This window comes from Martes martes (assembly GCF_963455335.1).
Source record: "Martes martes genome assembly, chromosome: 6".
NCBI classification, from domain to species: Eukaryota; Metazoa; Chordata; class Mammalia; order Carnivora; family Mustelidae; genus Martes; species Martes martes.
In genome coordinates, this window is record NC_137893.1 from 141,052,073 (window position 1) to 141,063,746 (window position 11,674).

At 44.1% G+C, this 11,674-nt stretch overlaps 1 protein-coding gene across 2 annotated transcripts in view; it reads left to right on the top strand.

Moving 5' to 3' along the window:
- Positions 1-10,747, top strand: part of E2F3 (E2F transcription factor 3) — a gene marked incomplete at its 5' end in the record, with an annotated part of 75,060 nt that extends 64,313 nt beyond the window's left edge. Inside the window, 4 exons of one of the 2 annotated variants that reach the window (XM_080807298.1) lie at positions 1,406-1,596; positions 4,369-4,478; positions 5,809-5,944; positions 7,081-10,747. In XM_080807298.1, the coding sequence (XP_080663424.1) occupies positions 1,406-1,596; positions 4,369-4,478; positions 5,809-5,944; positions 7,081-7,343 (700 nt within the window). In that variant the 3' untranslated portion in view covers positions 7,344-10,747. Of the gene's footprint in view, positions 1-1,405; positions 1,597-4,363; positions 4,479-5,808; positions 5,945-7,080 lie in introns of both variants that reach the window. The other variant, XM_080807299.1, reaches the window with a different exon arrangement.
- Positions 10,748-11,674: the final 927 nt, after the last annotated feature.

Below are 11,674 nucleotides of genomic sequence, written 5' to 3' on the forward strand. Positions count from 1 at the left end.
CCCCCCAGCCGAAGTCCAGGGGCTCTTTGCCCTCTAGATGCGGTCGGAGATGTTGGGTTGGCCTCAGGCAAAGGGGTCCCTGCCCACTCCATGAAGGTGCTGTTCATCTGCACCCGGGAGGCCGTGTGCGCTCACGTGTGTCGTCTGAAGGATGCTGGCCCGTGTCTCCGGCTCGTCTCTAACAGGGGTTTGGAAATGAACCACGGCTCCGTATGAACACAGCCGTGTAGCTGTCCCATGGCCACGTATCTTCATCCGTGGCTCTAACGGCGGGTCAGCTCGCTTTCTGCGTAAATGGAGGCAAGACTTAGAGGCCTCCGTTCCTCCTGGAAAGCAGGGATGATAACACACGTCCCCTGTCCACCGACACGTGTGATTCGGCGTAGTCTCGTTTGTGAATTGCGGCCGGAGCACTCGTGTGGCCGGTATTTTAGGAGGAACGATGAAGGCATTGTGGGAAGGAACAAATCTGTTATAGGCTGGCTTTGAGAAAAGACTCCCTCAGACATGATTTGAGTGCAGGGAACTTTTTGTACTTTTAGGGAATTTTGTGACAATTCAGTGACCCATTTTGGCCTGTGGTTTAGAGAAACCTGTTGGGTAGTGGTCTTTGTTCATGTGTACAGCGCACACGTCTGTTCCCTTAACCTCCTTTTCCTTTTCCGTGGCTGCTAGAAGAACTGCAGGAACTACCTAGGTCTTTTGTGCTTCCCGAATGATATTCTGTTGAATTTGAACCACTCCTCTTTTCTTTCACATTTTTCTATCTTTCAATATCTCTTTATCCTTTTTTTCCACCCGTTGTTTCTTTTTCCTCCCGGGAGGCATGTGGCAGGCAGGGGCTCCTCCTTTTGCCCTTTGAATTTGAGCCTTCTGAAAAAACAGGCCTCCTGGAGGAAAGAAACCTGGAAATTACAGTGTTGGGGGTTTATTGGGTTTTTTTTCCCTCCACTTAATTTCTGTGGTGTGACAGGTGAAGGACTGTGTGGACAAAAAGTAAATACAAAAGTATAAATGTTCTGATGTTAATACTTGGCTAACAAGTGTGTCCTCCTGTGTCAAGGGGGAACATCTTACTCAAAAGGACCATTTCGGGGGGGGGGGGCGCCTGGGTGGCTCAGTGGGTTAAAGCGTCCACCTTTGGCTCAAAGCGTCCACCTTTGGCTCAGGGTCCTGGGATCGAGCCCCTCATCGGGCTCTCTGCTCGGCGGGGAGCCTGCTTCCCCCATTCTCTCTCTCTGCCTGCCTCTCTGCCTACTTGTGATCTCTCTCTCTCTCTCTGTCAAATAAATAAATAAAATCTTTAAAAAGAAAAAAAAAAGTACCATTTCTCGCTGCCCCTCCCCCGCACGCTCTCCCCCTTGGCCCCCGAGCAGCTACAAAGAGTCTGTGTTTTGGTTCCCAGGGGCTGCAGTCTGTCTGAAGATGGGGGCATGCTGGCCCAGTGTCAAGGCCTGTCTAAGGAAGTGACCGAGCTCAGCCAGGAAGAGAAGAAATTAGATGAACTGATCCAAAGCTGCACCCTGGACCTCAAACTGCTAACCGAAGACTCAGAGAACCAAAGATATCCTTTGTGCACCTGTTCCTTGGGGGTTAGTGCCTTCTAGAACACAGCCAGTGTTGACAGGCTGACTCTTCTGCACAGGTAGAATTTCACTCTGGTTAACGCATGTTCTTCATGTGTGGTTGGGGACATACGGATACACGCAGCGCGTCGGGCAGCACTGTTCTAAGATAGATAAGGTGTCAGTGTTAATATTAATGACAACAACCAGCAGCTCCCTCTCTGTCTCCCCAGATTTCTGGTGGGCGTTCGCTGTCACTGTTGGGGTTCTCACATTCTATTTTCTTTTCATCAGATATTGGAGCAATGGGGATTTGTTGAATCTGTCTGAGCTACAGCTGAAGGAACGAAGAGCCTAGAAAAATCATTCTGTAGCCTCTAACCATGTGTTAATGCTGATGCTCAACACCAGAAACTGATTTCTGAATCACCCGCCCTCCCACCCCCGATGCCTGAGACGTCTCAGTCTATCCATCCATTTACAGGCATTGGTCCTTAGAAATAGTTTTAAAAGCCAGTTCTTGTCAACTGGCTGACAGTCTGTTGGCCATCACAGGAAAACTCGCTGCGCATCATCTCACTCCCGACAAAAAGGGAAAAAGATGACTTCGTCGCGTTGACAAGAAGATTTTGCAATATTCCCAGTTACGCGTAGAAGATGAAGCCAGTATTTTAAGAAACCCCACCTCTTAAGTTGTGTTCCCCACTTCTGGTTATTCCACATTACCTTTTATGTCTGAGAGGCTTTCCCTTGGAGGGTAGGGGGACATTTATTGTCCAATTGAGGCAGTTTTTTGAAACCACGATTACTCATTTTCTGTCGACCACAGGATTGATCTTGCCCACCGATGATTAGTGAGGTGGAGAAGAGGTGTGGTGATTTGAACCCCCAGTGGCAGCCAGAGTGGGTTTATGGGGGAAGAAACAAGAATAACTCTAGTCGGGCTGTTTCATTCACCCTTTAGCTGGGAGCCCCGTGGAGGACGAGACAGGGTGGTTACACGTGACTGGCAGCTCTCTGGAATGTGCAGCTTACAGCCTCGTCACCAACATCAGCTTCCTCTGGGGCCTTTGTTGCAGAAACTGAAAGCTTCCTTGCGGGGAGCTACTAACCCAAAAAAGCAAATTCAGGAGGGAGCCACAGTGGAAGTACTTTTAAGTTTGTAAGATTAGAAAATGTGTTTGCACAATTTCTTTCAATTTGCCATTCGGTTCCGAATGTGGTACAGCTTGTTCACAAATGTGTTGAAATTTTCCTTCCTGCAGGATGTTGAGTAACTGTAGATGAGTTTTTATTTTAATAAGTACTTGTCACGTAGCTTTTTGACAGTGGACTTGTGGGGTAGGTACCTGGTTATCTGTTTTTCCATGTTCTCAATAAAAACTCAGAACTGTCAAGTCTCGTATGAAGGCAACAGTTGGCTTCCTTGACGAGGTACATGGTGACCTAAGACCCAGACTCTTGCCTGAACTGTCCTGTCAAGCTCAGCGCTGAATTTGCTGTCGTCTCAACCATTAAGACTTAAGGAAGACAATCTGTGATAGATATCCCTAAAAATACATATAGATTTGGGTGAATGTGCTTTTTTTCTGCACAGTAGGTTCCTAGCTTCCTTCAATTTCTAATTAAAAGCCACTGTTCTAAGAGAAGCATTTCCTCCTGACTCTCTAAACCCTATTTCTGTATGAAATGTGTTAGATCACAGACTCTATTTGCTAATATTATATTACTTGCAGAAAGGCCTTCATTGAGTCATGTGATTTGCTGTTTTATCCTAGGCATTTTTTGTGGGCTAACATAAAAAACACAACAGGCTAAAGACATTGTACATTATTTATGTCACTCTGTGTCCCTTATAGAAGAGAGCTACGTGACTCTTACAAGAGAGCTATGTGAGCTCCTTTAGTGCCAAGTAAAAACTCGTCTCTCCAGGCAAGCTTGCATGAATACTCTTTATCATGTACTAAGTACCATAGTCTTTCATGATATCCTCTTAGGTTCGGCCCCCAGGACACTTAAAAGAATTGTTCAGCGCCCAGAATTCATGACCAAGGGTAGTGAAATACTCTTTCACTCTCATTTCCTGCGATAGTGTTTCTCAAATTAATTGAGGTTGCAGAGCACTTAGAAGCTGCTTTCCCTCCTTGTGAACACTGAAATAGTGATAGTGATATTGTACAAAGGATAACTTTTTTCTAACAGAGATGATGGCTTTCTTATCAGTAGGCAGTATGCAATCACAACCAGCCCAACAAGCTGTCTGCCTGACCCGTCTTCTGAGTTCTTCCACCACTGTATCTGTTGGCTACTCATGTGTTCGTGCGCGTGGCTACAGACATTTACTAATGGTCAAGCAGCAGACAGAAGTTACCAGAGTTCCAAAAATTATATGGGCAAATAGAGCTTACTTTTTTTTGTTGTTTTTGTTTTTTCTGTAACTTGGGATCCACCATCTTTCAATTTGAGTGACAGAACACTTCACCGAAGTTCACAGAATGTCTGTGCTAGGAAATCCCCACCAAACTGGGTTTGGGTTTTCTTCTGATAATTTAACTATTCTATTTCCATGTTTAACATTCTATGTCACCGTGGGTTTTTTAGAAATTAGTAGGAGAACGCTATGGATTTGTCTTGTTGTTTTGAGTATCAACCAGAAAAGGTTTGCGAGAGATCCCATGTATCTAAAGATCGAGAGACAGAGACCAGTATATTCTTACAAGTCATAAAATACTTGAAAATTTTTCCATGCATCTGCTTTGTCAGTCTTCTAAATGGTTACATTCCTTAACACCCACTACGTTAGCTTACGTTACATATCAAGATATTCGAAAAATTAGTGGCCTTAAAGACCAAACTGTTATAGTTGTCAAAGCCCCTCCAGAAACAAGACTTGAAGTGCCTGACCCAATAGAGGTAAGGAGATAACATCTTTGTTCATCTGCAGAGATCTTTTTGGAGTGCCTGAAGTTAAAGAATCATTGACGTGTGGTCAAAGTATGCGTTCTCCTGACACTCGATAGTTCTTTCCCATCCCTTTTACCTAACTGGAACTTCAAAAACATTTCGACAGTTCAGTACGTATCGAGTGTCTCAAAAGTCTAATTTTAACATCATGGGGCCTTGAACGCAGGGTATGGTGCCCTGTCCCTGTAGTACTTATTCTTTCTCCACATTTGGTATCTGGAGGTTCTGACTGATTTCAACCGTTGGAGAATTTCATGTTGATTGCCTTGGATTTGTTCCCCACCAGGAATAGAGACATAAATGTTTTAAGGTATCTCCCTACCTTTAATTTAAAAAAAAAAAAAAATCTCCCTAACTTATCTTAGGACATTTTAAGAATTTATCTTTTAAAACATGTTTACTTTTAAGAAATCACATATGACTTTGGCTGAATTGGTAGACGAGAATACTATAAGAAAGTAGGGAGCATATTTTTGTGATTAGTCTCTGATAATCTTTGCTAATATACACCTGGACCCTAACCATAAGATAAAGAAATGTAGCAAAAAGGAAATGCATAGAAAATAAAAAGAGAGTGAGAGTCACAAGCTCCCATCTAGGGTAGAGTTCTCACCTAAATGATAATAATAGAACTATGACCCAGATGAAGAAGAATTTTAGTTGTTAGTGTGTTGCATTCTCTTATTAAACACTGCTCCTAGCACTTAATACTCTTCATCCAGTGGTTATTAAAGTTCACATAAAAATGCCCTGCCATAAAGGGATAGCAATATGGAAATACTGTCTTTGAAATACTTGAAGGACCTTTTCATAGTTTGCATAGAAGGAATATATTTAAAGAACACAGTTCACCTCCTCTTGGGCAGGGGTCCCCAAACTTTATCTTTAAAGGGCCAGAGAGTAAATATTTTTGGCTTTGTGAGCCATAAGTCTCTGTTGGTTCTACTCAACTGCACAACTTTGCCATTGGAGCCCGAGAGAAAAAAAACAAAAGAGCCAGAGGCAATCCGTAAACAGTGGGAAAGGGCATGATTCTCTGCCAATAAAACTTTATTTACAAAGCCAGTTGATGGACTGGATTTGGCCCTCGGGCTGCAGTTTGCTGGCCCCTCCTCTAGAGGATGACAGTCATCACTTGATGGGGGGGAAAGGGGGGAAGAGGCTACCGGGGAAGAAGCAAAATGAACAATGAAAATTACCCTCACTTCCCATTTCTGGATGAAAATTACTATAGCTCTCATGTCTCAGTTTGAACTTTTCTCACTTGTTCTGTCGATAGAGCCTACAAATACATTTGGCAAGTACCCAAGGGCCCATTGAGGTTTATTTGTGTCCAGAAGAGACAGAAACACACAGTCCAATGAAAACAAACAACCAAGACCACAATGGGAATATCCCGAAACCCCCTTCCAAAGGTAAAAATTCCACTTTTGTCACTCGGAAACTATATTAAAAACGAAGGTGACCGGAAGGATCCGGTGCCGAAACCACATGCCTATAGGCAAGAACCAAAAACCTCTGCTCTTTAACGCTATTAAGGTAACTTTTTTTTTCTTTTCAAAGGCGGTCTGACTAGTTACAGAATCAAATCATGGTCTTGAGCCAATGACTCCTCCGCCCACAGATGGAGTCCCTCAGGCTTTCGCTATGGGCAGAAATCGTTTCCCTTACAGTGTTTTGGAAAGCCCGCTGGGGTGCCGGGTAAAGCTGTGAGCCGTCTGAATGAATCATCAGCTACACTTGGCCACACACCTTCGCCTTGATGCCTCTGAGATCATGTTAGCGAAAGGGAACGAGTTTGGAGCCAAGAGCCTTTTGTCAAAGACGTTGACCTTGATTTCTGCTCCCCTCCTCATTCCCACCCCCCTGGGGTGATGGGACAAGATACGGGAGGAAGACCCCGAGTGTATCTTAAGTTCTCCCCCTTTTTCCACTTTCAGACCGGGGATATGTCTCCAGCCTTTCCCGTTACTGTCTCCCAATATAGCCACAAGAACTGGAGCGATTTAAGTGACTCGGGTCTGATTTGTAACACTGAGCACTGTAATTGCCACAGCAGCTCAGATGGTAAAACGAAAGATCACCTTTTTTCGCCACAGACATTCAAAGCAGATATGTCTTATTAACGTGCATTTTTAAGAAGCATCTTTAAAAAAGTTAGTTGTTCAAAAAAGACTAAGTGACAAGCCATTAAATCCCTACGAGGAAGCCAGCTTTTCAGCATGTATGTTTTGTTTTGTTTTCCTTTAAATATTGACCAGCTGATAGCAGAGAGAAGTGTTTGAACTTGTCAGCCTCTAATCTTTGAAACGATTTGTATTCTTGTTTGCTAACTGTAGGCATCTCAAAAGTTGAGTGAGTTAGACCAGAGCAGAGAAAGGCTGTCAGTCACGGTGCACGAGATGGGCTGGATCACAGTGGCATCTGATTTTCCTTCCAGAAGGTCCCGGCTTTTATAACAGCACCGTGCATAGTCTTCCAACAAGTTGGTGTGATTTGTCTCCTAACTTATTTTTCGGTTTCCTCCAATTTTTTTTTTTTCCCCCTTCAGACTTGGCTTCAACCAACTCAGGACATAGCGATTGTTCGATTTCTATGGCAAACCTTTCTCCTTTGGCCTCCCCAGCCAACCTCTTACAGCAGACTGAGGACCAAATTCCTTCCAACCTAGAAGGACCATTTGTGAACTTACTGCCTCCCCTGCTCCAAGAAGACTATCTCCTAAGCCTCGGGGAGGAAGAAGGCATCAGCGATCTCTTTGACGCTTATGATTTGGAGAAGCTCCCGCTAGTGGAAGACTTCATGTGTAGTTGATTATGCTTTGTGTGACCTCCCCTTATAAACCAATATTTTTTTATTATGGAACCAGAACATCTGTCATGCAGTGTTGTCCCTTCCTACCTTCTTCCTCCGAGATAGTATCATGAAGTAAACTACAAACTTCAGAACAAAGCTGACATTTTAATGAATTTAAAAAAAGGGGGGGGGGGTGTTTGCCTTTTTTTTTTTTTTTTGGGTTTTTTTTTTTGTTTTTGTTTTTTGTCTAAACGCACAGTCGCAGGCTCCCTTGGGAAAGCCCTGCTTCGCTCCAGGCTCCAAAAATCTCCTGGATGAGTCAGCAATTGAGAAAATGTGCAATCAGGTGTCTCTCACCCGTATTTTTTTTCCCTCCCTCCTGGATTGGCTTGCTGTGCCTGACGGATGCGCTGTGGAATGGGGTCTGGACACCTGGCCCACTCGAGAACAGCAATCTTCCTTAATAGCATTTCAAGCCGTGCCTTCTCCGCGGATTGCATGTCTTTGGGGTCTGCTAATATGGAACGGAACGGCAGGAACTGTAAACTTGAAGTCATGCAAAGTATGAAATGGATTTCTTCAGCTCTTCTTAGGAATATTTAAATTACTGTCATAATTCAGTGTAAGCTATGGACCTCGTGTCCTGTAGGAGGTCAAGAGAACCTGCACAGCCTTTCGGACGAAGAACCTGTTTGCCGATATTTGTTGCAGATACAGAAGAAAGGTAGAGTTCTGCCACTCGGAAGCTGTTGCGGATTTTCCTGTCTCCATTAACCACTCCCATTCCCCTGCCCCCGATGTACTTGTTAGTTTAAAGTTGATTTGTAGCAAATGCTTACTTAGGAGTTTTCTGTGGATTGTTTTCGCCTTTTTATTTTTATTCTTTTTTAATTATTTTTAGCTGCCATTTAAGCATTCCTGTGGCACCCAGCACCATTTCAATTTAATTGTTTACTTGGAAACGGTTTTTGCTAATTCACATTATTTAAGCAGACGTAGAGGACCTCTACTGATCAGAGCATCTAAACGTGTGTGATCTAAGGTTTAACAGCCTCTGCAAGAAGTGTCACCCCACCTTGCTTCCTTTCCCAGGACGGGAGCTTGGAGCCAGCCGGTCCTGGGGCTCGCTCGCGGACACGGGTGGCCCATTTGAGAGGAGAACCAGGTCAGATGACATTAGCAGCCCCAAGGAGCAGCAGGTGTGGATCCCTCCGTCCTTGGGCTTCCCGGCCCTGTGACTGGGGCAAGGGCTCTCTTACTCTGCACTCAGGGAGACCACTTCTCAGGATGGGGTCAGATGGAGAGGCCTCTGGGGACAAAGATATCCCCACTGTGTCAGTGGCATTTACTTAAAAGCTGGTGAGAACAGGGCGCTCCCACTGCATCGGGGGCTGCGATCGTCCTGGCCCAGAACCCATTCCCCTTCCTCTGCGAAGGAGTCAGTTGGACCAAGGGAAGTCATTACGCGGAAGGAGAAGCGATAGAAGCCAGGGCGTCTCCCACTTTACTCTTCAGGAACGGTGTCCCCCAGTTGGAGGCTTCGTGTCAGCTGCAAATCCTAGCAGTTAGGTCCAAGAATGGCTTTCCCATCGGCCCTGGGGAGGCACCCTTCTCCCGCTGGGCACATGGCGTGGAACCTCAGATGGATCCTGAAGACGACGGAAACGAGGGAGTCAGGTGGAAAAAAAAAAAAAAAAAAAAACAACAAAAAACCAAACCTCAAAACGAAAACAGTTAAATTGAAATGCTATGTGCCTGACACCGTAGCACTCAGTTCGTGCGTTTAACGGAATCGAAAATAATCCCTTAGGAAAAACACAAAACGAAACAAAAAAACCACGAAAGCCCCAGCCGGTTTACTCAAGGTAGATTTCCACAATATGCAAAGTGGTGGTGGGGTCAAAACGAATGACACCAGCACTTTAAACTATTTGTGTGGGTATGCGTGGGTGTATGTTTGGGAAGAAAAACAAAGGTGCACATTATCCTCCTTTTTCTTCTTCGGCCTCCGTCCCCAGCCTCCTCCCTCACACACACTGGCTTTGGTACAAACAGCAGTGTGGTCTGTGATGAAGCTTTGGGGTGGGGGAGGGAGGGGGAGCTTTGTGTCAAGTGCCTACTGGAAATGCACTGTGGGGTTTTTTCCTGTATGGGAAACCATTTATGCCAAGCTTTTCCCCATTTCCCATATTTATCTCATCTGGTTAGCTGCCTCTGCTTCCAGCTCTGTAACGATTCTCTTTGCCAGCTGCACGAAGCTGACTTGTTTCCAAAGTCTAAAGACTGAGCTCTCACCTGGCTAGGTTGTTGTGTGTTCTGTTGACTTTCTCGTGTCGCCTTTCCGTAATGTAATAATGCCGTATTTATTGTTTTGGAAATGAAAGGAATACTAATAAGTCTTAAAAGTTCCTTCATGCATAAGATTTTTCCAGTTAGTGGGCTGAGCTTGGTGTCCGTGAATTAGCCGTCCATCCTGTGTTCTGTTCGCATCGCCCATTTTTCCTTTCTGACATAGTATCTGGCACCCAAAGTGGGTTAGTGCTACAGTGTTTGTGTTACTTTGAGTACTAAGTATGCAGGTTTTTCTGGTACCATTGAGTTGCTGCTATTAACGCTCACACATGAAATGGCTAAAAGTTACACGTGTGCGAATTATGACTGCGTGAGCCTTACAAAAGAAAAAGTGTACAAAGGGCAACACATGAGCTGTCAAACAGTATTAGGTGTGTGTTCACATGTACAGATCTGTGCATAGCGATCGTTTTATTTAAGTTGATACGTAGTCTCCTCACACTTTCATTATCTAGCGATTTTGTACAAAAAAAAAGAGAAAAAAACAGCAATTAATTTGTAAACACTGCCAGAATATTTTCTAGCGGGTTTGTAATTTTTTAAGAGTTGTTCTATTTTGTTTCTGGTTTTTTTGTTGTTGTTGTTGTTGTGGTGGTTCTCGTTTCCGTTTTTGTTGTTTAAGTGTAGATCTGTAAATAAAACTGCAGTATTTAAAGCTTTAGCTTTCAGGAAAAAAAGAAAATAAGAACTCAGATGCGTGCATGACAGCCTGCGTGTGAGAGGAGGGATTTGAAGGAACATGGCTTGCAGAGTGAGTCGAGTGGCAATTGTCAGATTGTGGGAATTTCTTTTCCTACGGGGTACGTGATTTTTGTCAAAAGGAAGTATTTCTCCCAAAATTGGGAGTAGGCAAACTACTAATCGGTTTAGCTTTGTGTTGTATGCTAGTTTAAAAAAAAAAGAAAATATGTAATATAATGTAAAAAAAAAAAAAAGCTTTTATGATGGATTTTGTAAATAGATTTGTTACAGGGTAACCTGTTCTCTAGCTGTGATCTTATCACTTCAAATGGGTGTAATTTGAATAAATTTTGTATGGTAAAGGATCAATAAAATGATTTTTTTTAAGAGTTCAGACTTGTAAATGGCTTTTCTTAATGGTATCTTACATTCCTCCATTAACTTCATTCTTAAAGACGTGCTTCAGCATGGAGACAGGTGGCCCCAAAGCCTGAGAACACGCCTGTATGTGGGACTTGAGGAACAGTGCCGGGACATTTGCTGAGCACCTGCGGTGTACCCGGCCCTTGGAGAAGCGGAAGAATTCGCCACGTCTCTGACCAGCGGCAAAAACCACTTTCAGATGCAGAAGGATTTTTACTCTCCGTGGCAAGTCCAGTTTTATTTTTCATAACGAGTTAGGAAGCCAAGACATTTTAATTCTCACGATGGGTAATTAACCACCCTTGTCCTGGATTCCGTGTTCCTGGAAATGCCACCTCTGAGCAGGTTGGGATCTTTGGATGGCCATCGTGCCCTCTACCCTGAGCTCATCATCTAAAGTGCCAGCATATTACATATCGTATGTACACACGCAAGCCATCAGTCGATACGCAAGGGTATAAAGTACGGAAACAAAACCATCCCTGCCTCCCCGACCTATTCACCCCGAAGGAAACCACTATCCTCGTTTTTCCTATGCGTCTGCTTCCAGTCCAGCTTTTCCCAGGCATATGACACGTGTGCGCGCTTGTGTATTTGAACATAAATTGTACCATGAAGACTCCTCCGCGGCTCTCTTTCTCTCTCACTGTAGAGTTGGACATCTTTCCACGTTTGTACTTACAGACCATGTTCACGGTCTTCAAAGCCTGCGTAGTGTTCCAGGGATTAAAAATTTATTTAATAATTTATTTTACCCAGGTAATTTTTTAAAAGATTTTATGTATTTATTTGAGAGACAGAGAGCACACGCAGGGGGAGGGGCAGAGGAAGAAGCAGACTCCTCTCTGAGCAAGGAGTCTGACATAGGACTCGATCCCAGGACCCTGAGATCA